A 24,375-nucleotide genomic window follows, 5' to 3' on the forward strand; every position below is an offset into this window, starting at 1 on the left:
AAATTTTTGAATTTGGCAATTTTGGGAATGTCGAGAATCATTCCTAATGTGGTTTGAATGCTGAGTGATGTGAATTTAAAAGTGGAATGACGTAAATGTGAAATGTCCAATCTGCCATTAAGAATGAATGGGGAAAAATTTGTCGTAAATTCGCGAATTTTGCAAAATCGGAAGATTTTCGTAACAAGAAAAATGGAAGTGCTCATCTCGTGAATATTTGGAATACGTCAAAAGTGGAATGGAGTGAATCGGATGAATTATGTGGAAGAAGAAGCGGGACAAAAAAGTGTGGAGAATAAAATAGAATAACTAGAAAATGCAATTTCTGGAGAAATTGCGTGTGAAGGCGAAGACTTTGAATCACTTCTTGGGGAATGATGCCGAATGATGTTGAAATGAGTTGAATTTCTTGAGAAATGTGGAAAATAGAAGTGTGATACTAAATTTTGGAGAATTTGGTTGAATTTCAAATTTGAAAGTTTAGAATTTTTGGTAAGTGGGAGGTTGTGGAATAGGTAGGCAAAAGATGAACAGTTGAAAGTTGGAACGGGTTGAAACGGTTAAAAAATGTAAAAGTTAGAGCAAATCTTGAATCCCCATAGAGAATGAGTGGGATTTAAAAGAAAAAGCAATCGCGCCAAAATTTTTTGAAATTTGTAACAAAGCGAAAAAAAACGGCTTCAGGAGGTTCACTTTTGGGGTTAAAATGTTGAAACGGGTTCAATCGGTCAATAAATGCAAAAGTTAGCGCCTAATGTAACTATTTAGGGCAGTTAATGTTGAAATAAGGTCACTTCCGGTCTATTTGGGTCACTTCCGATTTGATTAGAGGAATTTCCGGTCTAGCTAAGGTCACTATCGGTTTATTTGGGGTCACTTCCGGTTTAAAAAGGTCACTTCCGGTTTGATTTGGGGTCACTTCCGGTTTACTTGTGGTCACTTCCGGTTCATTTGGGGTCACTTCCGGTTTGATTTGGGTCACTTCCGGTCTATTTGGGTCACCTCCGCTTTGATAAGAGGCACTTCCGGTCTAGCTGAGGTCACTTCCGGTTTATTTGGGGTCACTTCCGGTTTAAAAAGGTCACTTCCGGTTTAAAAAGGTCACTTCCGGTTTGATTTGGGGTCACTTCCGGTTTGATTTGGGGTCACTTCCGGTTTACCTGAGGTCACTTCCGGTTTGATTTGGGTCACTTCCGGTCTATTTGGGTCACTTCCGGTTTGATAAGAGGCACTTCCGGTCTAGCTGAGGTCACTTCCGGTTTATTTGGGGTCACTTCCGGTTTAAAAAGGTCACTTCCGGTTTAAAAAGCTCACTTCCGGTTTGATTTGGGGTCACTTCCGGTTTGATTTGGGGTCACTTCCGGTTTACCTGAGGTCACTTCCGGTTCATTTGGGGTCAATTCCGGTTTGATTTGGGGCACTTCCAGTTCATTCCGGGTTCATTGGGGCACTTCAGGGTCAATCCAAGATGGCCGCCACTCTGGAAGTGGGGGTCAAGGGTTGAATTGTGGAAGTGGGGGTGAAGGGGGTGAATATGGTAAGCATAAGGTGAACTAAGTGAATAAAGTTGGAATGGGTTGAATCGGTTGAAAAATGTAGAAATTAGAAGGGAAAAACTAAATTTTGGGAAAATTTGGTGTGAATTTCAAAATTGAAAATTTGGAAATTTTGGTAAGTGGGAAGGTGTGGAATAGGTAGGCAAAAGATGAACAGTTGAAAGTTGGAACGAGTTGAATCGGTGGAAAAATGTAGAAACTAGAAGTGAAAAACTAAATTTTGTGAAATTTTGCAAAATTTTGTACAAATTTTAAAAGTGAAAACGTGAAATTTTTGAATTTGGCAAGTTTGGGAATGTCCCCAATGTGATTTGAATGTGTTGAAATAAGTGAATTTCAAACTGGAACAACAAAAATGTGAAATGTTGAATCTGCCATTAAGAATGAATGGGGAAAAAAATGCCACAAAATCGTGAATTTTGTGAAAACGGAAAATTTTTTGAACGAAAAAAATGTAAGCACCCATGTCATGAATATTTGGAATAAGTGAAAAGTGGAACGGAGTGAATCGGTTGAAGTATGTGGAAGTAGTTAACGGACAAAAAAGTGAGCGGAATAAGTAGAATAATAATAATAATAATAATAATAAAGGACAGCAATAACAATAGTGTAAAGGTCTTCACCTTCACACTAATAATAACTAGAATTTGCAATTCCTGAAGAAATTGCGTGTGAAGGTGAAGAGGTTGAATAAATACTTGGGGAATGCTGCAGAATGATGTTGAAAAGAGTTGAATCGGTTGAAAAATGTAGAAATTACAAGGGAAAAAGGAAATTTGGGAAAATTGGGTGTGAATTTCAAAATTGAACATTTGGAATTTTGGGTAAGTGGGAAGTTGTGGAATAGGTAGGAAAATGATCAACAGTTGAAAGGTGGAATGGCTTGAATAAGTTGAAAAATGTAGAAATTAGAGTAGAAAAACAAAATTGAACAGTTGAAAGTTGGAACGAGTTGAATCGGTTAAAAAATGTAGAAGTTAGAGCAAATCTTGAATCCTAATAGAGAATGAATAGGAATTAAAAGAAAAAAAATTTGCGGCAAAATTTTTTGAAATTTGGAACAAAAGGAAAAAAAACGGCTTCAGGAGGTTCACTTTTGGGGTTAAAATGTTGAAACGGGTTTAATCGGGCAAAATTTGCAAAAGTTAGCGCAAATGTATGTATTTAGGGCACTTAATGTTGAAATATTGTCACTTCCGGTTTGATTTGGGTCACTTCCGGTCTATTTGGGTCACTTCCGGTTTGATTAGAGGCACTTCCAGTCTAGCTGAGGTCACTTCCGGTTTATTAGGGGTCACTTCCGGTTTAAATAGGTCACTTCCGGTTTAAAAAGCTCACTTCCGGTTTGATTTGGGGTCACTTCCGGTTTACCTGAGGTCACTTCCGGTTCATTTGGGGTCACTTCCGGTTTGATTCTGGTCACTTCCGGTCTATTTGAGTCACTTCCGGTTTGAATAGAGGCACTTCCGGTCTAGCTGAGGTCACTTCCGGTTTATTTGGGGTCACTTCCGGTTTAAATAGGTCACTTCTGGTTTAAAAAGCTCACTTCCAGTTTGATTTGGGGTCACTTCCGGTTTACCTGAGGTCACTTCCGGTTCATTTGGGGTCTTTTCCGGTTTGATTTGGGTCACTTCCGGTCTATTAGGGTCACTTCCGGTTTGATTAGAGGCACTTCCAGTCTAGCTGAGGTCACTTCCGGTTTATTTGGGGTCACTTCCGGTTTAAAAAGGTCACTTCCGGTTTAAAAAGGTCACTTCCGGTTTGATTTGGGGTCACTTCCGGTTTGATTTGGGGTCACTTCCGGTTCACCTGAGGTCACTTCCGGTTCATTTGGGGTCAATTCCGGTTCTATTTGGGGCACTTCCAGTTCATTCCGGGTTCATTGGGGCACTTCAGGGTCAATCCAAGATGGCCGCCACTCTGGAAGTGGGGGTCAAGGGTTGAATTGTGGGAGTGGGGGTGAAGGGGGTGAATATGGTAAGCATAAGGTGAACAAAGTGAATAAAGTTGGAATGGGTTGAATCGGTTGAAAAATGTAGAAATTAGAAGGGAAAAACTAAATTTTTGGAAAATTTGGTGTGAATTTCAAAATTGAAAATTTGGAAATTTTGGTAAGTGGGAAGGTGTGGAATAGGTAGGCAAAAGATGAACAGTTGAAAGTTGGAACGAGTTGAATCGGTGGAAAAATGTAGAAATTAGAAGTGAAAAACTAAATTTTGTGAAATTTTGCAAAATTTTGTGCAAATTTTAAAAGTGAAAACGTGAAATTTTTGAATTTGGCAAGTTTGGGAATGTCCCCAATGTGATTTGAATGTGTTGAAATAAGTGAATTTCAAACTGGAGCAACGTAAATGTGAAATGTTGAATCTGCCATTAAGAATGAATGGGGAAGAATTTGCCAGAATTTTGTGAATTTTGCGAAAACGGAAAATTTTTTGAACGAAAAAAATGTAAGCAGCCGTGTCATGAATATTTGGAATCAGTGAAAAGTGGAACGGAGTGAATCGGTTGAAGTATGTGGAAGTAGTTAAGCGTCAAAAAAGTGAGCGGAATAAGTAGAATAATAATAATAATAATAATAATAATAATAATAATAAAGGACAGCAATAACAATAGTGTGAAGGTCTTCACCTTCACACTAACTAGAATTTGCAATTCCTGAAGAAATTGCGTGTGAAGGTGAAGAGGTTGAATAAATACTTGGGGAATGCTGCAGAATGATGTTGAAAAGAGTTGAATCGGTTGAAAAATGTAGAAATTACAAGGGGAAAAGGAAATTTGGGAAAATTGGGTGTGAATTTCAAAATTGAAAATTTGGAATTTTGGGTAAGTGGGAAGTTGTGGAATAGGTAGGAAAATGATGAACAGTTGAAAGGTGGAATGGCTTGAATAAGTTGAAAAATGCAGAAATTAGAGTAGAAAAACAAAATTGTAGAGAATTTTTGGTAAGTGGGAAGTTGTGGAATAGGAAGGAAAAAGATGAACAGTTGAAAGTTGGAACGAATTGAATCGGTTAAAAAATGTAGAAGTTAGAGCAAATCTTGAATCCTAATAGAGAATGAATGGGAAATAAAAGAAAAAAAATTGCACCAAAATTTTTTGAAATTTGGAATAGGAAAAAAAACGGCTTCAGGAAGTTCAATTTTGGGGTTAAAATGTTGAAACGGGTTTAATCGGGCAAAATTTGCAAAAGTTAGTGCAAATGTATGTATTTAGGGCACTTAGTGTTGAAATATGGTCACTTCCGGTTTGATTTGGGTCACTTCCGGTCTATTTGGGTCACTTCCGGTTTGATAAGAGGCACTTCCGGTCTAGCTGAGGTCACTTCCGGTTTATTTGGGGTCACTTCCGGTTTAAAAAGGTCACTTCCGGTTTAAAAAGGTCACTTCCGGTTTGATTTGGGGTCACTTCCGGTTTGATTTGGGGTCACTTCCGGTTTACCTGAGGTCACTTCCGGTTCATTTGGGGTCAATTCCGGTTTGATTTGGGGCACTTCCGGTTCATTCCGATTTCATTGGGGCACTTCAGGGTCAATCCAAGATGGCCGCCACTCTGGAAGTGGGGGTCAAGGGTTGAATTGTGGAAGTGGGGGTGAAGGGGGTGAATATGGTAAGCATAAGGTGAACAAAGTGAATAAAGTTGGAATGGGTTGAATCGGTTGAAAAATGTAGAAATTAGAAGGGAAAAACTAAATTTTTGGAAAATTTGGTGTGAATTTCAAAATTGAAAATTTGGAAATTTTGGTAAGTGGGAAGGTGTGGAATAGGTAGGCAAAAGATGAACAATTGAAAGTTGGAACGAGTTGAATCGGTGGAAAAATGTAGAAATTAGAAGTGAAAAACTAAATTTTGTGAAATTTTGCAAAATTTTGTGCAAATTTTAAAAGTGAAAACGTGAAATTTTTGAATTTGGCAAGTTTGGGAATGTCCCCAATGTGATTCGAATGTGTTGAAATAAGTGAATTTCAAACTGGAACAACAAAAATGTGAAATGTTGAATCTGCCATTAAGAATGAATGGGGAAAAAAATGCCACAAAATCGTGAATTTTGTGAAAACGGAAAATTTTTTGAACGAAAAAAATGTAAGCACCCATGTCATGAATATTTGGAATAAGTGAAAAGTGGAACGGAGTGAATCGGTTGAAGTATGTGGAAGTAGTTAACGGACAAAAAAGTGAGCGGAATAAGTAGAATAATAATAATAAAGGACAGCAATAACAATAGTGTGAAGGTCTTCACCTTCACACTAATAAAGGACAGCAATAACAATAGTGTGAAGGTCTTCACCTTCACACTAATAATAATAATAATAATAATAAAGGACAGCAATAACAATAGTGTGAAGGTCTTCACCTTCACACTAATAATAATAATAAAGGACAGCAATAACAATAGTGTGAAGGTCTTCACCTTCACACTAATAAAGGACAGCAATAACAATAGTGTGAAGGTCTTCACCTTCACACTAATAATAATAAAGGACAGCAATAACAATAGTGTGAAGGTCTTCACCTTCACACTAATAATAATAAAGGACAGCAATAACAATAGTGTGAAGGTCTTCACCTTCACACTAATAATAAAGTAGAATAACAATGTGTGAAGGCCTTCGCCTTCACACAATAATAATAAAGGACAGCAATAACAATAGTGTGAAGGTCTTCACCTTCACACTAATAAAGGACAGCAATAACAATAGTGTGAAGGTCTTCACCTTCACACTAATAATAATAATAAAGGACAGCAATAACAATAGTGTGAAGGTCTTCACCTTCACACTAATAATAATAATAAAGGACAGCAATAACAATAGTGTGAAGGTCTTCACCTTCACACTAATAATAATAAAGGACAGCAATAACAATAGTGTGAAGGTCTTCACCTTCACACTAATAATAATAATAAAGGACAGCAATAACAATAGTGTGAAGGTCTTCACCTTCACACTAATAAAGGACAGCAATAACAATAGTGTGAAGGTCTTCACCTTCACACTAATAATAAAGGACAGCAATAACAATAGTGTGAAGGTCTTCACCTTCACACTAATAATAAAGGACAGCAATAACAATAGTGTGAAGGTCTTCACCTTCACACTAATAATAATAATAATAAAGGACAGCAATAACAATAGTGTGAAGGTCTTCACCTTCACACTAATAATAAAGGACAGCAATAACAATAGTGTGAAGGTCTTCACCTTCACACTAATAATAATAATAATAAAGGACAGCAATAACAATAGTGTGAAGGTCTTCACCTTCACACTAATAATAATAGAGAATGGTGTAGAATAACATATGTGTGAAGGCCATCGCCTTCACACAATAATAGAGAATGGTGTAGAATAACATATGTGTGAAGGCCATCGCCTTCACACAATAATAATAATAATAGAGAATGGTGTAGAATAACATATGTGTGAAGGCCATCGCCTTCACACAATAATAATAATAATAGAGAATGGTGTAGAATAACATATGTGTGAAGGCCATCGCCTTCACACAATAATAATAGAGAATGGTGTAGAATAACATATGTGTGAAGGCCATCGCCTTCACACAATAATAGAGAATGGTGTAGAATAACATATGTGTGAAGGCCATCGCCATCACACAATAATAATAGAGAATGGTGTAGAATAACATATGTATGCCATCGCCTTCACACAATAATAAAGGACAGCAATAACAATAGTGTGAAGGTCTTCACCTTCACACTAATAATAAAGGACAGCAATAACAATAGTGTGAAGGTCTTCACCTTCACACTAATAATAAAGGACAGCAATAACAATAGTGTGAAGGTCTTCACCTTCACACTAATAAAGGACAGCAATAACAATAGTGTGAAGGTTTTCACCTTCACACTAATAAAGGAAAGCAATGACAATAGTGTGAAGGTCTTCACCTTCACACTAATAAAGGACAGCAATAACAATAGTGTGAAGGTCTTCACCTTCACACTAATAATAATAATAATAATAATAATAATAAAGGACAGCAATAACAATAGTGTGAAGGTCTTCACCTTCACACTAATAATAAAGGACAGCAATAACAATAGTGTGAAGGTCTTCACCTTCACACTAATAATAAAGTAGAATAACAATGTGTGAAGGCAAAGCCTTCACACAATAATAATAATAAAGTAGAATAACAATGTGTGAAGGTCTTCACCTTCACACTAATAATAATAATAATAATAAAGTAGAATAACAATAGTGTGAAGGCCTCGCCTTCACACTAATAAAGTAGAATAACAATGTGTGAAGGCCTTCACCTTCACACAATAATAATAATAAAGGACAGCAATAACAATAGTGTGAAGGTCTTCACTTTCACACTAATAATAAAGGACAGCAATAACAATAGTGTGAAGGCCATCGCCTTCACACAATAAAGTGAATGGAGTAGAATAACATATGTGTGAAGGCCATCGCCTTCACACAATAATAATAATAATAGAGAATGGTGTAGAATAACATGTGTGAAGGCCATCGCCTTCACACAATAATAATAATAATAATACAGAATGGTGTAGAATAATACATATGTGAAGGCCATCGCCTTTACACAATAATAGAGAATGGTGTGGAATAACGTGTGAAGGCCATCACCTTCACACAATGATAATAATAATAGAGAATGGTGTAGAATAACATGTGTGAAGGCCAGCGCCTTCACACAATAATAGAGAATGGTGTAGAATAACATATGTGTGAAGGCCATCGCCTTCACACAATAATAATAATAATAAAGTGAATGGAGTAGATTAACATATGTGTGAAGGTCATCGCCTTCACACAATAATAGAGAATGGTGTAGAATAACATATGTGTGAAGGCCATCGCCTTCACACAGTAATAATAATAATAGAGAATGGTGTAGAATAACGTGTGAAGGCCATCGCCTTCACACAATAATAGAGAATTGTGTAGAATAACATATGTGTGAAGGCCATCGCCTTCACACAATAATAATAATAATAAAGCGAATGGAGTAGAATAACATATGTGTGAAGGCCATCACCTTCACACAATAATAGAGAATGGTGTAGAATAACATATGTGTGAAGGCCATCGCCTTCACACAACAATAATATTAGAGAATGGTGTAGAATAACATATGTGTGAAGGCCATCGCCTTCACGCAATAATAATAATAGAGAATGGTGTAGAATAACATATGTGTGAAGGCCATCGCCTTCACACAATAAGAGGAGCAAAAATGGAGCAAGTGTGCATAAAGCAGACAGTCAGAATATAGCGCAAAAGTACAGGACGCTCCGCAGAAGGGGCAAGAGATTTCAGGATCCTAACAGCCTGTAGTATGAAGCTGTTGGTGAGTCTGGTGTTGGGGAGCGCAGGCTCCTGTACCTCTTCCCAGAGGGCAGAAGATCAAACAAAGAGTGAGCGGGGTGACAAACATCACTCACAATCGTGGTCGCCTTGCGGGTGAGATGGGAGGTGTAAATGTCCTTCAGGGAGGGGAGTGAAGCACCAATCGTCTTACCAACCGTGTTCACTATGCGCTGCAGGGCCTTCATGTTGTATTCAGTGCAGCTACCACCCCAAACAGCGATACAACTGGAGAGGACGCTCTCAGTGGTGCCACGGTAGAATGTAGTCATGACGGCCGGAGGAGCCCAGCGCTGTAACTCTTTTTTTGAACCCAAAGACTCAATGAGAACAAATTGGATCAAATTCAACCCACCTGGTGTGAGTATGGCTTTGTTGTGTTAGTGTGAATACCGTTCTTAAACAGAAAAAAATGAATAGTCAATTGGTATTAGTTTGATGCCGCAGAGTACGATTGGGCACCCCCTGTCACGGATCAGAATGGAGCAGGGCGACCAAATCCAGCTTGGACCAGGATTTATTGAGGGAAAAGGGAATTGGAATGGAGAATGAAGGGAAACAGACAGGAGAAATAACATAACGACCTAACTAAACCAACAACTGGACTGACCGACAGACTGGCTAACAGAAACAGAACTGAAAGACGTGAGATGGAGACAAAAAACAAGAAGACATCAATGATCCGTCAGGGGAGTAAGGGACAGCCAGGATTTAAATACAAGACAGGTAACAAGAGGCAGGTGACTGTGCCTACATTGATTGTGAGGTAAGACAGGAGTGCAGGGGCGACGCGAACAGAAACCATGGTAACATATAGACATAATAAAGCAACTGGGGATGAGTCGTGACAACCCCTTTGAATTTTCCAACAAGACAAAGAAGAAATAAGGCATCATGTCAGATGGATACTGCAGTGCGTGGTTACAAACGCAGCCCTGTGCCGCTTTCTAGTGGTGACATGAGAATTGCAGGTAAAGGTTACGTCCTGCACAATCTCAAGTGGGTAAATAGCATTTAGGGTTAGCCAGTTCAGGGTCTCTCTCTCTCTCTCTCTCTCTCTCTCTCTCTCTCTCTCTCTCTCTCTCTCTCTCTCTCACTCACTCTCTCTCTCTCGAGATCCGAGCGTAAGAACAAGCACTAAGAACGGTGTTGTCAGCGGAAAAAAAACTGATCACACTGATCATGGGCACACAGGAGGGGAGGGGCGTGCACACAGACAAAACTATGACAATATGGACATGATCGGGGACGAGTCGTGACACTTGCAAGGAAAGACAAATGCACCCATCCAGTTTATGATTGCTTGAAAGTGTTATCGGTTCCTGGTTGCGTAGTGTCCTGTACTTATTTATTGTGTTATTTGTTTATTTATTATTTATTCATCACTCTTATTTATTCATTGTTTGTGCCTTCTTGTTTAATTTTCTTGTGTTGTTTACTTGTATGTACATTGTGAACTATGTCTTGTCACCGTGGGATAGTGGGAACGTAATTTCGATCTCTTTGTGTGTTTTGGCATGTGAAGAAATTGACAATATAGCAGACTTTGACTGGTTGGAGACTTCTAATTACCGAGGTAATTGCGCGCTGTTGTGACCATTCGCCTATAGGGGAACAGAGCCAACAGAGTCATTAGCGGTTAATTTGCGGATTCAAGACGGACCCAAAAGGAGACGGTCGCAGTAACAGAAAAGAGAGACACGAGGAGACTCGCGCGGAGACAGAGGCTCGCAGACGCGAGGTAACGAGTTGACATCAGCATGAGCAGGAATAAAAATATTTTTTCTAACAAAGATGTCTGTGTCACGAGTCATTTTCCAATCACCACCCACTCGGTGGCCGGTCCGGACGGGCGCCGGGACGGACCCACGCCTCTCAGAAAATACACATGGTCTTGACAGGCATCCTGTATGTGCAGCATACCCATCTTTACCCATCTTTTGATAAGTGCTATCGCTTAATTTGTATTGGTAATGATTTTAGGTTTTTCATAATCTATAAATTGTAATTTTACACTATTCTAATAGCCCATCTTCGCCCCTAAAATAAAACTATTATGGGAAAAGTGAAACGAGATGATGAAACATGCAATGTAATGTAAATTTTTCCAAGTCAGCAAAGTGTATCTGCGAAATAATGTTATAATGCCCATTCGTCACGGTAAAGTCTTGATCCTATGAGATCTGGCTTTGAATGGAAAGCTTAAATCAATTGTACCCGGTGGGTGCTACCCACCGGGTACAATTGATTTAAGCAGCAAATAAGCGAGGCATCCTCAACCGATCGCTCACGTTGCCACATCCAGTTAGATTACGACATCGCCGTAGGACTCGGAGCTTGACGGGGGGATGTCGTGTTGTATGTCTGTGATTGTAATTCGGTTTGCTTTTTTCCGTTAGCCACAGTGCGGCAGAGAAGTGGACGCGCGTCCGGTCAGCTATGGCACCTTTTGGACTGAAAGCCGTTGTTGGAGAAAGTAAGGAGTGTTTTTCTTGTTAATTCTTTGTTATTTGATCAACACCGACGAAGCACCTTCAAGCAGTACAACCAACAAATAAGTTAAATATCAAACGAGTGAAAACTAAAACTTTCCACAAATTATATTCACATTTCAAATTGTTGTATCTTTCATTTTGATTCGTCGTGGTTACGTTTTTATATTCATATATATAATTCACAATATATTCATGCATTCATGCATGCATTCATTCATTCATTCACCTTCCGAACCGCTTAACCTTACGGGGCTCGTGCTTGCATTATTGTCATAAAGTGGCTCAAAATGTTTTACAAAACAGACTACGTGCCATGTTTTATTACTAGTATATCTTAAACATTAATTTTGTTTCCGTAATAAAATTAGTACAATTATGTATTATTTTTGTATTTTTGTTATAGTCCAATAAAACACCAAATAAACAGCCTCCAAAGGATCGTTTCAGATATTGCCAAGTGTTGAGGGAGGAATTGTCACTGGTAAAAGATCATTGTATGTAGGTTGTTTTAAAACATATTTAACATCTTAAAGAATCTTCATTACTGATACAGGGCACCTCCATTTTATTTGATATTCATCCATTTTTTATATCACTTAAACTGTCCAGGGTCACGGAGAGCTGACAGGTGAAAAGCAAACTTCAAATTTGATTTCATTTAATTTAATTCAATTTAGTACAAAAAGTTCCAATGTAATAAAAGTTATTTATAGACATTTTGCATTTGCAAGTCTCATCGAGACCATGTCTGTAGACCAAATCCAGCATTGTTGCCGATATTGTCGTCATTAAAACATGTCATGCCAGAATCTTACTCCTCTCCAAAAGTCACTTGTAACATTTGAGACAAAAATAGTATAAGTGCACTTCTTTCAGAGGTTTAGTTTGTGTCTGTTTCTGAGGCCTGTTGTTTTCCTGTGACGTTGTCAGATGACACAGAACCGCCCTGAAATAGTGATGCGAGTGTTGTATGGGCTAAGAGGATTTGAAGCAGATTAGAGGCGGGGATTGCGTTTACCCTCCATAGAGGACAGACTGGATTGTTAAACCCCAGTGATGGAAACTGGGACACTCCTTATCTGTATGTCCATCCACCCAAGTACAACAAATTGTGAACCATCAGCAGTATTCTTTTTTTGCTCATTTGCTTTTTGTTTGAAGTTCAAATCTACTGCTGTCCAAACTGCGTCGAGGCTTGAGGTTGTCTCTCTCAATGTATCAACACTCAGCAATCTGTTCAGACTCAAACCTGCCTTTTATCTCCAGATGGGTAGACTCCTATTCTCATACCCCCAGTTGGCATTGTGGTACAGCTAGTGCAAAAAGACATGTTTAACCAAATACTTTAGCGTTTTCTCAGAAGTTGTCACCTTCCTATTGTTGCAAAGTTGCAAGCCGCTTTTACAAGAGTTAGTTCAATGGTTCTTAACCTGGATTCGATCGAACCCTATGGGTTCGGTGGGTCGGTCTCAGGGGTTCGGCAGAGCCTCCACTGCGGAGGTCCGAACACGCCTGTATGTCGTGTAAATTTGTGATGACGCAGAAGTCACACTGATTTCCTGATATGTACCCATCCATCCATCCATCCATCCATCCATCCATCCATCCATCCATCCATCCATCCATCCATCCATCCATCCATCCATCCATCCATCCATCCATCCCATGTTAGGTTAGTTGAAATGGGTGAGAGTTAATAATGCTCTGTAGACTCTGATTGACTGGATTGTATCCATCAAATATTGGAGTCACCTTTCTGTATATGGTTGTTTCTGTTGTTGATCACAACAAGAAGCTGGATGTAGGGGCATTGTTGAGGCAACAAGGAAATACGTACATGCTATCTCATCTTAAAGAAGTCTGAGGGCCCTTTATTGATAGACTGACATCCATGCACTTGGCATAAAAACAGGTATAACTTGTTTTTTGTGCCAGCGCGGGTCTAGTCTAGTGTGTTTGGGGCATTACAGCGCACGGAGTTGCTTCTCCCCAACACTTGATAATTTGGTAACAAAGTCGATTGCATTTGGCATATAAACAGATGCATGTTTATTTTCATGCCGGGTTCTGTCAGTGTGTTTGTTGATTGCATTTGGCATGTACAGTGGGGAGAACAAGTATTTGATACACTGCTGATTTTTCAGTTTCCCACTTGCAAAGCATGTAGAAGTCTGTAATTTCTATCATAGGTACTCTTCAACTGTGAGTGATGGAATTTAAAACAAAAATCCAGAAAATCAAATTGTACGATTTTTAAATAATTAATTTCCATTTTATTGCAGGAAATAAGTATTTGATACATCAGAAAAACAGAACTTAATATTTGGTGCAGAAACCTTTGTTTGCAATTACAGAGATCAGATGTTTCCTGTAGTTCTTGACCAGGTTTGCACACACTGTAGCAGGGATTTTGGCCCACTCCTCCATACAGATCCCCTTCAGAGCCTTCAGGTTTCGGGGCTGATGGTTTTCTTTGAGACTGTGGTCCCAGTTCTATTCGGGTCATTGACCAGGTCCTGCCGTGTAGTTCTGGGCTCATTCCTCACCTTCCTCATGATCATTGATGCCCCACGAGGTGAGATTTTGCATGGCGCCCCATACCGAGGGAGACCGAGGGTCGCGGCTGGGTCTTCCAGCATGACAACAACCTAAAACACACAGCCAGGGCAACTGAGGATTGGCTCCGTAGGAAACATCTCAAGGTCCTGGAGTGGCCTAGCCAGTCTCCAGACCTGAATCCAATAGAGAATCTTTGGAGGGAGCTCAAAGTCCGTGTGGCCCAGCGACAGCCCCGAAACCTGAAGGCTCTGGAGGAGATCTGTATGGAGGAGTGGGCCAAAATCCCTGCTGCAGTGTGTGCAAACCTGGTCAAGAACTACAGGAAACGTCTGATCTCTGTAATTGTAAACAAAGGTTTCTGCACCAAATATTAAGTTCTGTTTTTCTGGTGTATCAAATACTTATTTCCTGCAATAAAATGGAAATTAATTATTTAAAAATCATACAATGTTTGTTTTAGATTCCATCACTCACAGTTGAAGAGTACCTATGATAGAAATTACACACTTCTACATGCTTTGCAAGTGGGAAAACCTGAAAAATCAGCAGTGTATCAAATACTTGTTCTCCCCACTGTAAATGGATGCATGTCCATTTTCATGCCAGGTTAAGTCAGTGTGTTTGAGAAGTTAGTAGACGCGCTGATGCGCCCCCCAGCGCATCTCACAATTTGGTGACAAAAAGTAGACTCTATTTTATATTACTAGCAAGGAATTCTGTTGTGCAGCGTAGGTGATGTAGCATAATCTTGGTGGATTTGATGGAGGCACAGTAAACAGATTCGGTGACCCGCAGATTTGTGTGGTGGATGTCAACTATTTTATTCACAAATATGACAACTACATAGGACAATCCCTCAGAATCCATCCATCCATCCATTTTCTGAACCGCTTAGTCCCCACGGGGGTCGCGGGTGTGCTGGAGCCTATCCCACCCATCATCGGGCAGTAGGCGGGGGACACCCCGAACCGGTTGCCAGCCAATCGCAGGGCACACAGAGACAAACAACCATTTGCACTCGCACTCACACCTAGGGACAATTTGGAGTCTTCAATCGGCCTACCAAGCATGTTTTTGGGATGTGGGAGGAAACCGGAGTGCCCGGAGAAAACCCACGCGGGCCCGGGGAGAACATGCAAACTCCACACAGGGAGGACCGGAGGTGGAATCGAACCTGCACCCTCCTAACTGTTAGGCGGACCTGCTACTCAGTGCTCTACTGAGCCGCCCCCCTCAGAATCCTTGTGTGAATAAATTAATGAGCAATATGGGTAAAATGCATCATGAGAAACAAAATGCCTAAAGAATGTCGTCTTCTAATTAGTGACCATGAAAATTTCACAGACTTTACAAAATCTCAGTCTGAAGACTCGGCTGAGACTAAAAACTCTTAACCTGGGTTCGATCGAACCCTAGGGGTTCGGTGAGTCGGCTTCAGGGGTTCGGTAGAGCTGGTATGTCATTGCCAGGGTCTTTTCCAAATCTCAAAGTCTTCAGATGTACACATTGCATTAATTGATGCACGCCACTTTGTAGGATGCGACCATTTTCTTCTTTAAAGAAGGGGTGGTTGCAGTGTATTAATACATTCTAAACTGATGATTGATTATTACATTTACGCACACTATGAAGAAAATATAAGGGATATTTATAATATAATACTTAATTTATAATTGATAGATTCATTTGGGTGGAAGGTGGGGTGGCAATACCTTTTAGTGGGGTTGGCAACTGCCACCCATCGCCACTCTGTAAAATCGTCTATGTACTTGACCCTTTTCTTTTTTGTTTGGAAACCCTTGCAAATCACCACTAAATTTTCAGAGGCCGACATTTGGAGTTGTCCAAGTCGATGATTCAAAATGGCTATTACTCAGTTACCGTAATTTTCGGACTATAAGCTGCACCGGACGATAAGCCGCACCAGCTAAGATTCGGGGATATTTTAGTTTCTTTCTTATAAAAGCCACACCGAACTATAAGCCGCACGTGCACACGAGTTATTTACAAAGAAAGACGGTACACAGAATTTAAACTTTTTAAAGTTTTAATAACATACCTTAACATTTCTTTCCAAACACTGCCTGTGACGCGTCAGTAATACCCCAGCAACATGGAAGTTACACAAAACTAATAGGGCTGGATTAAAAAAAAACATACCGGTAAATGTCACTGAGTCGCAGCAGCAACACGGTAGCACAGCACTTACAGGGCTGGTTAAAAAAACATACAAGTAAAAAAAAAAAAAAAGAGCTTCATCATCTTCATCTTCCTCCTGTGCACTGAAACCATCGAAGTCTTCCTCCTCAGTGTCCGATTGGAATAGCGTCAGATATTCTTCGCCACTCACTATCTCAGTCTCTCTTTCGTTGTTGCTTTTATGCATTTCTTCTAGCATTTTCCATGATGAGGGTCTGTTCATGCTAATTTTATTCACGCACAAAGGGGCAAGTTACATTAAACTAGCGAGCTACACACAGCTCCAGAGTAGACGTGACTGGGAAATAAATAAAGAAAAGGGTGACGCAACACGATGTCATCAACAATGGGCCAAATCGACTGCCTTTAACTTAAAAGCGGTATGATATGCATTTCTTTTGGCCCACATAATGACGGTTTGTGTATAAAAGCTTCCTTTCAGTAATGTCTGTCTTGATCTCGTTCTGTCTCTTCTTTGTGTGATTTATACGGCACTATTTGCCTGGCGGATGGACATGCGATCAACACACCACTTTTCTCCCCAGTGAACGTGTCATATACCCCTCCGCCTAGCAAAGCGTGCCGCACAACAGCGATCCACAGCCTTTTTCCGAGTGTATAAAAGTGATCAGGTCATCACAAAAATCACTGAAAAAATCCTATAACCCTATATAAACCGCACCGGACTATAAGCCGCAGGATTCAAAATTTGAGAAAAAAGTCGCGGCTGATAGTCTGAAATTTACAGTACTTTCCATATATTAAAACCATAGTTTTTAATTTTAAGAAATATTTTGTCATTCCATTTATCTAGTTGCAAGCGGCACGGTGCTGAACTGGTTTGCACGTCCGCCACACAGTTCAGATGTTTAGGGTTCAATTCCGTCTCCAGCCTTTCTGTATGGAGTTTGCATGTTCTTCCCATGCCTGTGTCTGTTTTCTACGGGTACTCCAGTTCCCTCCCATATTCCACAGTAGGCCAATTGACCACTCCAAATTATCAATTATTATTGCCGATATAGGCTCCAACATGCCCGCAACCCATGAGAGGATAAGCTGTTCAGAAGATAAACGAATGGAATGAATTCATCTAGTTGCATTTATATTAATATTGAATGGTGCCAATGTGCAAAAGAAATCCTAATTTAAGTCACATTGTCTCACATTATTTCTCACATTCCATTGACGGTGATAGACATCAAAGATCCTTTTTACCCGGAAGTTAATAAATAAATAAATAAATAAATAAATAGTTGTGTACCTCTCATGTTACAGAGATAATGAACGGTGTCATCAAGAAGGCAAGAGAAAAAGGAAAATGGAAAGTAAGTGCATGTTTTTTTTTTCGATTCCCAGAGTATTTAAGACCATAAATCCCCCATTATGAAGAGTTCTGTCTCTTGTTTGTAGGTGCTTGTGGTGGACAAGCTAAGTATGAGGACGATTTCCTCCTGCTGCAAGATGACAGACATCATGTCAGAGGGAATCACCAGTGAGTACCATTGGTTTTACCACTAGAAATTCATGTGACAGACAATACATTTATTTTATAGTTTACTTGAGGATTGATGAGGTCATAGTATTATTTTTGTTTCTCTTCACGCTTACTCTGCTACGTGAGCTCTGCAGCTGTCTGACCAAGGCTGCAGCTTCAGGGTATTGGGGCACATTTGCTCAATAATTTGGCTTGAAAATGGAATTTCACAGCACCTCAAGACATGTTATCTGCTTCTTTTTTCCCCCACCTTTGGGTATTGAGTCATGTTTATTATCTAGTGCAGGAGTTGCAACCTGCGGCTCCGGAGCCGCATGCGGCTCTTCATTCTGATTGTAACGGCTCCCTTTGGCCCTGAAAAAAAAACCAAAAAAACCCACAAATAAATGGTATTTCTTCATTCATTTTATTCATATTATTCATATTATTATTATTATTAATTCTGGAGCAGGATGACGAGAACTTTGTGTCTTATGGCCAGTTGGCGTATCACACAGATCTTGTTTGTGTGGAAGCCCTCAATCTTCAGTTGTAAAGTTGTAGGAAGCGATGGAAGCATCTTTTATTTTAGGACCTTATTGCTAAAATAAAAGCCTCTCCAAAGTATCGTTTTCAGCCTGGACATGTCAGACAGTATCCAGTTTCCAGGGCTCACCATGAGGAGGTAAACGAAATGAGCTCCTACCGCACACCTGCTTGGTGTCGTAGTGCTCACACCCGTTTAATAGACAGGCCAATAAATGCCGCTCTGCACTTAGTGACAGGTTGCCTTCGCCACACACTAACGGATGAACTGTGCGGACATCCAACTAGTAAGAGAGCCACACTGTCTCTGGCTCACCAAGCGCAGGAACCTGGTTACTTTTGTTTTCAAGATGGCGGCGCGTGCACACGCAGCGGCCACTCTCTGTCCCGTCAGTACGGTGATTTGTTCGTGTACTTAGTGTTCGTCCGACAGTCTTATGTGTTCGTCTCGTCGTGCTTTATCGTGCTACAAGTACAGCAGGCAGGTTCTGCTCGACATCGGCAGAAGTGGGTTTTGCGGCGTTCTGGACTTTGAAGCGTCGACATTAAAGGCGCTCGGACTGCTACGTCCTGAAACATCGCCGACCTCACCCGCTATTCCTCCCCCTGTTGGGAGCCGTCGGAAACGGTGTGCGAGGAGGCAGAAGAGGGGCGAGCGCGGAGGCGTCCGGGCCAGGCTGGCGGCCAACCCAACGCGCCCGGCGGTGCCCTCCATTCTTCTGGCGAATGTTCGATCGCTGGACAACAAAATGGATTACGTTCGCCTGCTGAGGTCTACGAACCGGACGGTGCGGAACTGCTGTGTGCTCGTGTTTACCTGGTTGAGTGACAACATTCCGGACTCTGCCGTGCATCTGGAGCGGCTAGCGTGCTATCGGGCGGACCGTGCCATTGTACGAGGGGGAAAGTCGCGAGGAGGTGGAATATGCGTCTACATCCAAGAAGAATGGTGCCGGGACTCTGTGGTGGTATGTAAGCACTGCTCGCCACTTGCGGAGTTTGTGATCATTAAGTGCCGCCCTTTTTATTTGCCGAGGGAATTTACCGCGATTCTGCTAGTCGCGGTATACATCCCGCCTTCCAACATCGAAGGCGACAGGATCGCGGCGCTTGGTGAACAGCAAAGAGCGCACCCTGACGGTTTCACCATCTTCGCTGGAGACTTCAATCATGCCAACCTGAAGTCTGTTTTCTCGAGGCTTCACCAGCATGTTACTTTTCCCACACGTGGAGACAGCTTCCTGGACCTAGTCTACTCGGCGCAAAAGGGAGCTTTCAAAGCCACCCCCTCCCCCATCTGGGACTTTCTGACCATCTCACCGTTTTGCTTTTGCCCGCATACAGACAATTGGTAAAGGCATCCAGGCCGGTTCGGAGGCGGGTTCGGGTGTGGCCTGAGGGTGCCTCCGATTTAGACTTAGTGACTGCTTCGACACCACTGACTGGGACTTAAGCAGGCAGCCACCTACAACGATTGGACGGACATAGAGGAGTATACTGACTCTGTTACCTCTTACATCACGAAGTGCATCGACGATGTGACTTGCTCGAAATCCGTCGTCACTCGCGCGAACTGGAAGCCGTGGCTGACGGGGGCTGTCCTCAGACTGTTGAGGGCCAGGGACAAGGCTTTCAGAGCGGGGGATGAGGCTGGCTTGAGGACAGCGAGGGCCGACCTGTCCCGAGGCATCAAAGAAGCGAAGAAGGCGTTCTCGTGCAAGGTCTCCACCCACTTCAAGGACAGCAAGGACGCACGTAGCCTTTGGCGGGGCATTCAGACCATCACGGACTACAAGCCCACGCCGAGGAGCTGTGAGGGCGACGTCCGTCTGCTGAACGATCTTAACCGCTTCTTTGCTCGCTTCGACGCCCAGAACAGCACTTGCCCGCTGAAGACCACTCCCCCCCCCACACGAGCAGCCCCTGCGCCTCTCTGCCGACGGTGTGAGGAGGGCGCTTGCCGCTATTGACACCCGTAAGGCGGCGGGCCCTGACAACATCCCGGGTCGAGCGCTGAAGGACTGCGCTGGGGAGCTGTCGGGTGTCTTCACGGACATCTTTAACGTTTCCCTGCAGCAGGCCATCGTCCCCTCGTGTTTCAAGGCTGCCACCATCGTTCCTGTGCCGAAGAAACCTGCACCGTCCTGCTTCAATGACAACCGCCCCGTGGCACTGACGCCCATCATCATGAAGTGCTTTGAGCGGCTTGTCAACCGATTCACTCCGTTCCACTTTTCAATTATTCCAAATATTCATGACACGGTTGCTTACATTTTTTTCATTCAAAAAATTTTCCGTTTTCACAAAATTCACGATTTTATGGCAATTTTTTCCCCATTCATTCTTAATGGCAGATTCAACATTTCACGTTTTTGTTGTTCCAGTTTGAAATTCACTTATTTCAACACATTCAAATCACATTGGGGACATTCCCAAACTTGCCAAATTCAAAAATTTCACGTTTTCACTTTTAAAATTTGCACAAAATTTTGCAAAATTTCACAAAATTTAGTTTTTCACTTCTAATTTCTACATTTTTCCACCGATTCAACTTGTTCCAACTTTTAACTGTTCAGCTTTTGCCTACCTATTCCACACCTTCCCACTTACCAAAATTTCCAAATTTTCAATTTTGAAATTCACACCAAATTTTCCCAAAATTTAGTTTTTCCCTTGTAATTTCAACATTTTCAACCGATTCAATCCATTCCAACTTTATTCACTTTGTTCACCTTATGCTTACCATATTCACCCCCTTCACCCTCACTTCCATTATGCTTTCACAATTCAACCCTTGACCCCCACTTCCAGAGTGGCGGCCATCTTGGATTGACCCTGAAGTGCCCCAATGAACCCGGAATGAACTGGAAGTGCCCAAAATCAAACCGGAATTGACCCCAAATGAACCGGAAGTGACCTCGGGTAAACCGGAAGTGACCCAAAATCAAACCGGAAGTGACCCCAAATCAAACCGGAAGTGACCTTTTTAAACCGGAATTGACCTTTTTAAACCGGAAGTGACCCCAAATAAACCGGAAGTGACCTCAGCTAGACCGGAAGTGCCTCTATTCAAACCGGAAGTGACTCAAATAGACCGAAGTGACCCAAATCAAACCAGAAGTGACCCCAAATGAACCGGAAGTGACCTCAGGTAAACCGGAAGTGACCCCAAATCAAACCGGAAGTGAGCTTTTTAAACCGGAAGTGACCTATTTAAACCGGAAGTGACCCCAAATAAACCAGAACTGACCTCAGCTAGACCGGAAGTGCCTCTAATCAAACCGGAAGTGACCCAAATAGACCGGAAGTGACCCAAATCAAACCGGAAGTGACAATATTTCAACATTAAGTGCCCTAAATACCTACATTTGCGCTAACTTTTGCAAATTTTTCCCGATTAAACCCGTTTCAACATTTTAACCCCAAAAGTGAACCTCCTGAAGCCATTTTTTTTCCTTTTGTTCCAAATTTCAAAAAATTTTGGTGCAATTTTTTTTTCTTTTAATTCCCATTCATTCTCTATTAGGATTCAACATTTGCTCTAACTTCTACATTTTTTAACCGATTCAATTCGTTCCAACTTTCAACTGTTCATCTTTTGCCTTCCTATTCCACAACTTCCCACTTACCAAAAATTCTCTGCAATTTTGTTTTTCTACTCTAATTTCTACATTTTTGAACCGATTCAACCCATTCCAACTTTATTCACTTTGTTCACCTTATGCTTACCATATTCACCCCCTTGACCCCCACTTCCAGTGTGGCGGCCATCTTGGATTGACCCTGAAGTTCCCCCAATGAACCCAGAATGAACCAGAAGTATCTCAAATCAAACTGGAAGTGACCTTAGGTAAACCGGAAGTGACCTTAGGTAAACCGGAAGTGACCCAAAATCAAACCGGAAGTGACCTTTTTAAACCGGAAGTGACCTTTTTAAACCGGAAGGACCTCAGCTAGACTGGAAGTGCCTCTAATCAAACCGGAAGTGACCCAAATAGACCGGAAGTGACCCAAATCAAACCGGAAGTTACCGTATTTCAACATTAGGTGCCTTAAATACCTACATTTGGGCTAACTTTCACAAATTTTGGCCGATTAAACCCGTTTCAACATTTTAACCCCAAAAGTGAACCTCCTAAAGTCATTTTTTTTCCTTTTTTTCAAAATTTCAAAAAATTTTGGCGCAATTTTTTTTCTTTTAATTCCCATTCATTCTCTATTAGGATTCAAGATTTGCTCTAACTTCTACATTTTTTAACCAATTCAACTCGTTCCAACTTTCAACTGTTCATCTTTTGCCTTCCTATTCCACAACTTCCCACTTACCAAAAATTCTCTCCAATTTTGTTTTTCTACTCTAATTTCTACATTTTTGAACCGATTCAACCCATTCCAACTTTATTCACTTTGTTCACCTTATGCTTACCATATTCACCCCTTGACCCCCACTTCCAGTGTGGCAGCCATCTTGGATTGACCCTGAAGTGCCCCCAATGAACCCAGAATGAACCAGAAGTATCTCAAATCAAACCGGAAGTGACCTTAGGTAAACCGGAAGTGACCCCAAATCAAACCGGAAGTGACCTTTTTAAACCGGAAGTGACCTTTTTAAACCGGAAGTGACCCCAAATAAACCGGAAGTGACCTCAGCTAGACCGGAAGTGCCTCTTATCAAACCGGAAGTGACCCAAATAGACCGGAAGTGACCATATTTCAACATTAAGTGCCCTAAATACCTACATTTGCGCTAACTTTTGCAAATTTTGCCCGATAAAACCCGTTTCAACATTTTAACCCCAAAAGTGAACCTCCTGAAGCCGTTTTTTTCCTTTTGTTCCTAATTTCAAAAAATTTTGGCGCAATTTTTTTTTCTTTTAATTCCCATTCATTCTCTATTAGGATTCAAGATTTGCTCTAACTTCTACATTTTTTAACCGATTCAACTCGTTCCAACTTTCAACTGTTCATCTTTTGCCTTCCTATTCCACAACTTTCCACTTACCAAAAATTCTCTACAATTTTGTTTTTCTACTCTAATTTCTACATTTTTAAACTTATTCAACCCATTCCACCTTTCAACTGTTCATCATTTTCCTACCTATTCCACAACTTCCCACTTACCCAAAATTCCAAATTTTCAATTTTGAAATTCACACCCAATTTTCCCAAATTTCCTTTTTCCCTTGTAATTTCTACATTTTTCAACCGATTCAACTCTTTTCAACATAATTCTGCAGGATTCCCCAAGTATTTGTTTAACCTCTTCACCTTCACACGCAATTTCTTCAGGAATTGCAAATTCTAGTTATTATTCTACTTATTCCGCTCACTTTTTTGACGCTTAACTACTTCCACATACTTCAACCGAATCACTCCGTTCCACTTTTCACTGATTCCAAATATTCATGACACGGCTGCTTACATTTTTTTCGTTCAAAAAATTTTCCGTTTTCACAAAATTCACGATTTTGTGGCATTATTTTTCCCATTCATTCTTAATGGCAGATTCAACATTTCACATTTTTGTTGTTCCAGTTTGAAATTCACTTATTTCAACACATTCAAATCACATTGGGGACATTCCCAAACTTGCCAAATTCAAAAATTTCACGTTTTCACTTTTAAAATTTGCACAAAATTTTGCAAAATTTCACAAAATTTAGTTTTTCACTTCTAGTTTCTACATTTTTCCACCGATTCAACTCGTTCCAACTTTCAACTGTTCATCTTTTGCCTACCTATTCCACACCTTCCCACTTACCAAAATTTCCAAATTTTCAATTTTGAAATTCACACCAAATTTTCCCAAAATTTAGTTTTTCCCTTCTAATTTCTACATTTTTCAACCGATTCAACCCATTCCAACTTTATTCACTTTGTTCACCTTATGCTTACCATATTCACCCCCTTCACCCCCACTTCCACAATTCAACCCTTGACCCCCACTTCCAGAGTGGCGGCCATCTTGGATTGACCCTGAAGTGCCCCAATGAACCCGGAATGAACTGGAAGTGCCCCAAATCAAACCGGAATTGACCCCAAATGAACCGGAAGTGACCTCAGGTAAACCGGAAGTGACCCCAAATCAAACCGGAAGTGACCTTTTTAAACCGGAAGTGACCTTTTTAAACCGGCAGTGACCCCAAATAAACCAGAAGTGACCTCAGCTAGACCGGAAGTGCCTCT

At 41.0% G+C, this 24,375-nt stretch overlaps 2 protein-coding genes across 7 annotated transcripts in view; both read left to right on the forward strand.

Moving 5' to 3' along the window:
- Positions 1 to 192: 192 nt before the first annotated feature.
- Positions 193 to 6,928, forward strand: LOC148398445 (uncharacterized). The gene is made up of 3 exons (XM_088375390.1): positions 193 to 198; positions 5,716 to 6,114; positions 6,215 to 6,928. The coding sequence occupies exons 1-3, from the start codon at positions 193 to 195 to the stop codon at positions 6,851 to 6,853; spliced, it is 1,044 nt and encodes a 347-aa protein (XP_088231516.1). The 3' UTR covers positions 6,854 to 6,928.
- Positions 6,929 to 10,160: 3,232 nt separating this feature from the next.
- stxbp1b (syntaxin binding protein 1b) overlaps positions 10,161 to 24,375 on the forward strand; it is a 115,642-nt gene continuing 101,427 nt past the window's right edge. For 3 of the 6 annotated variants that reach the window (XM_088376289.1, XM_088376294.1, XM_088376293.1), the window contains exons 1-3: positions 11,316 to 11,392; positions 17,445 to 17,494; positions 17,580 to 17,661. In XM_088376289.1, the coding sequence (XP_088232415.1) occupies positions 11,356 to 11,392; positions 17,445 to 17,494; positions 17,580 to 17,661 (169 nt within the window). In that variant the 5' untranslated portion in view covers positions 11,316 to 11,355. Of the gene's footprint in view, positions 10,658 to 11,176; positions 11,393 to 17,444; positions 17,495 to 17,579; positions 17,662 to 24,375 lie in introns of those variants that run through there. The other 3 variants (XM_088376292.1, XM_088376291.1, XM_088376296.1) reach the window with 3 other exon arrangements.

Source organism: Syngnathus floridae, chromosome 5, assembly GCF_059516105.1.
Source record: "Syngnathus floridae isolate MCC-2025c chromosome 5, RoL_Sflo_1.0, whole genome shotgun sequence".
In the NCBI taxonomy this organism is placed as follows: Eukaryota; Metazoa; Chordata; class Actinopteri; order Syngnathiformes; family Syngnathidae; genus Syngnathus; species Syngnathus floridae.

Bases quoted from the DNA above. Each gene is read 5' to 3' on its own strand.
- LOC148398445 (XM_088375390.1), top strand. The intron at 6,115-6,214 runs GTCTTCACCTTC...AATAGTGTGAAG, and splicing joins GCAATAACAATAGTGTGAAG to GTCTTCACCTTCACACTAAT.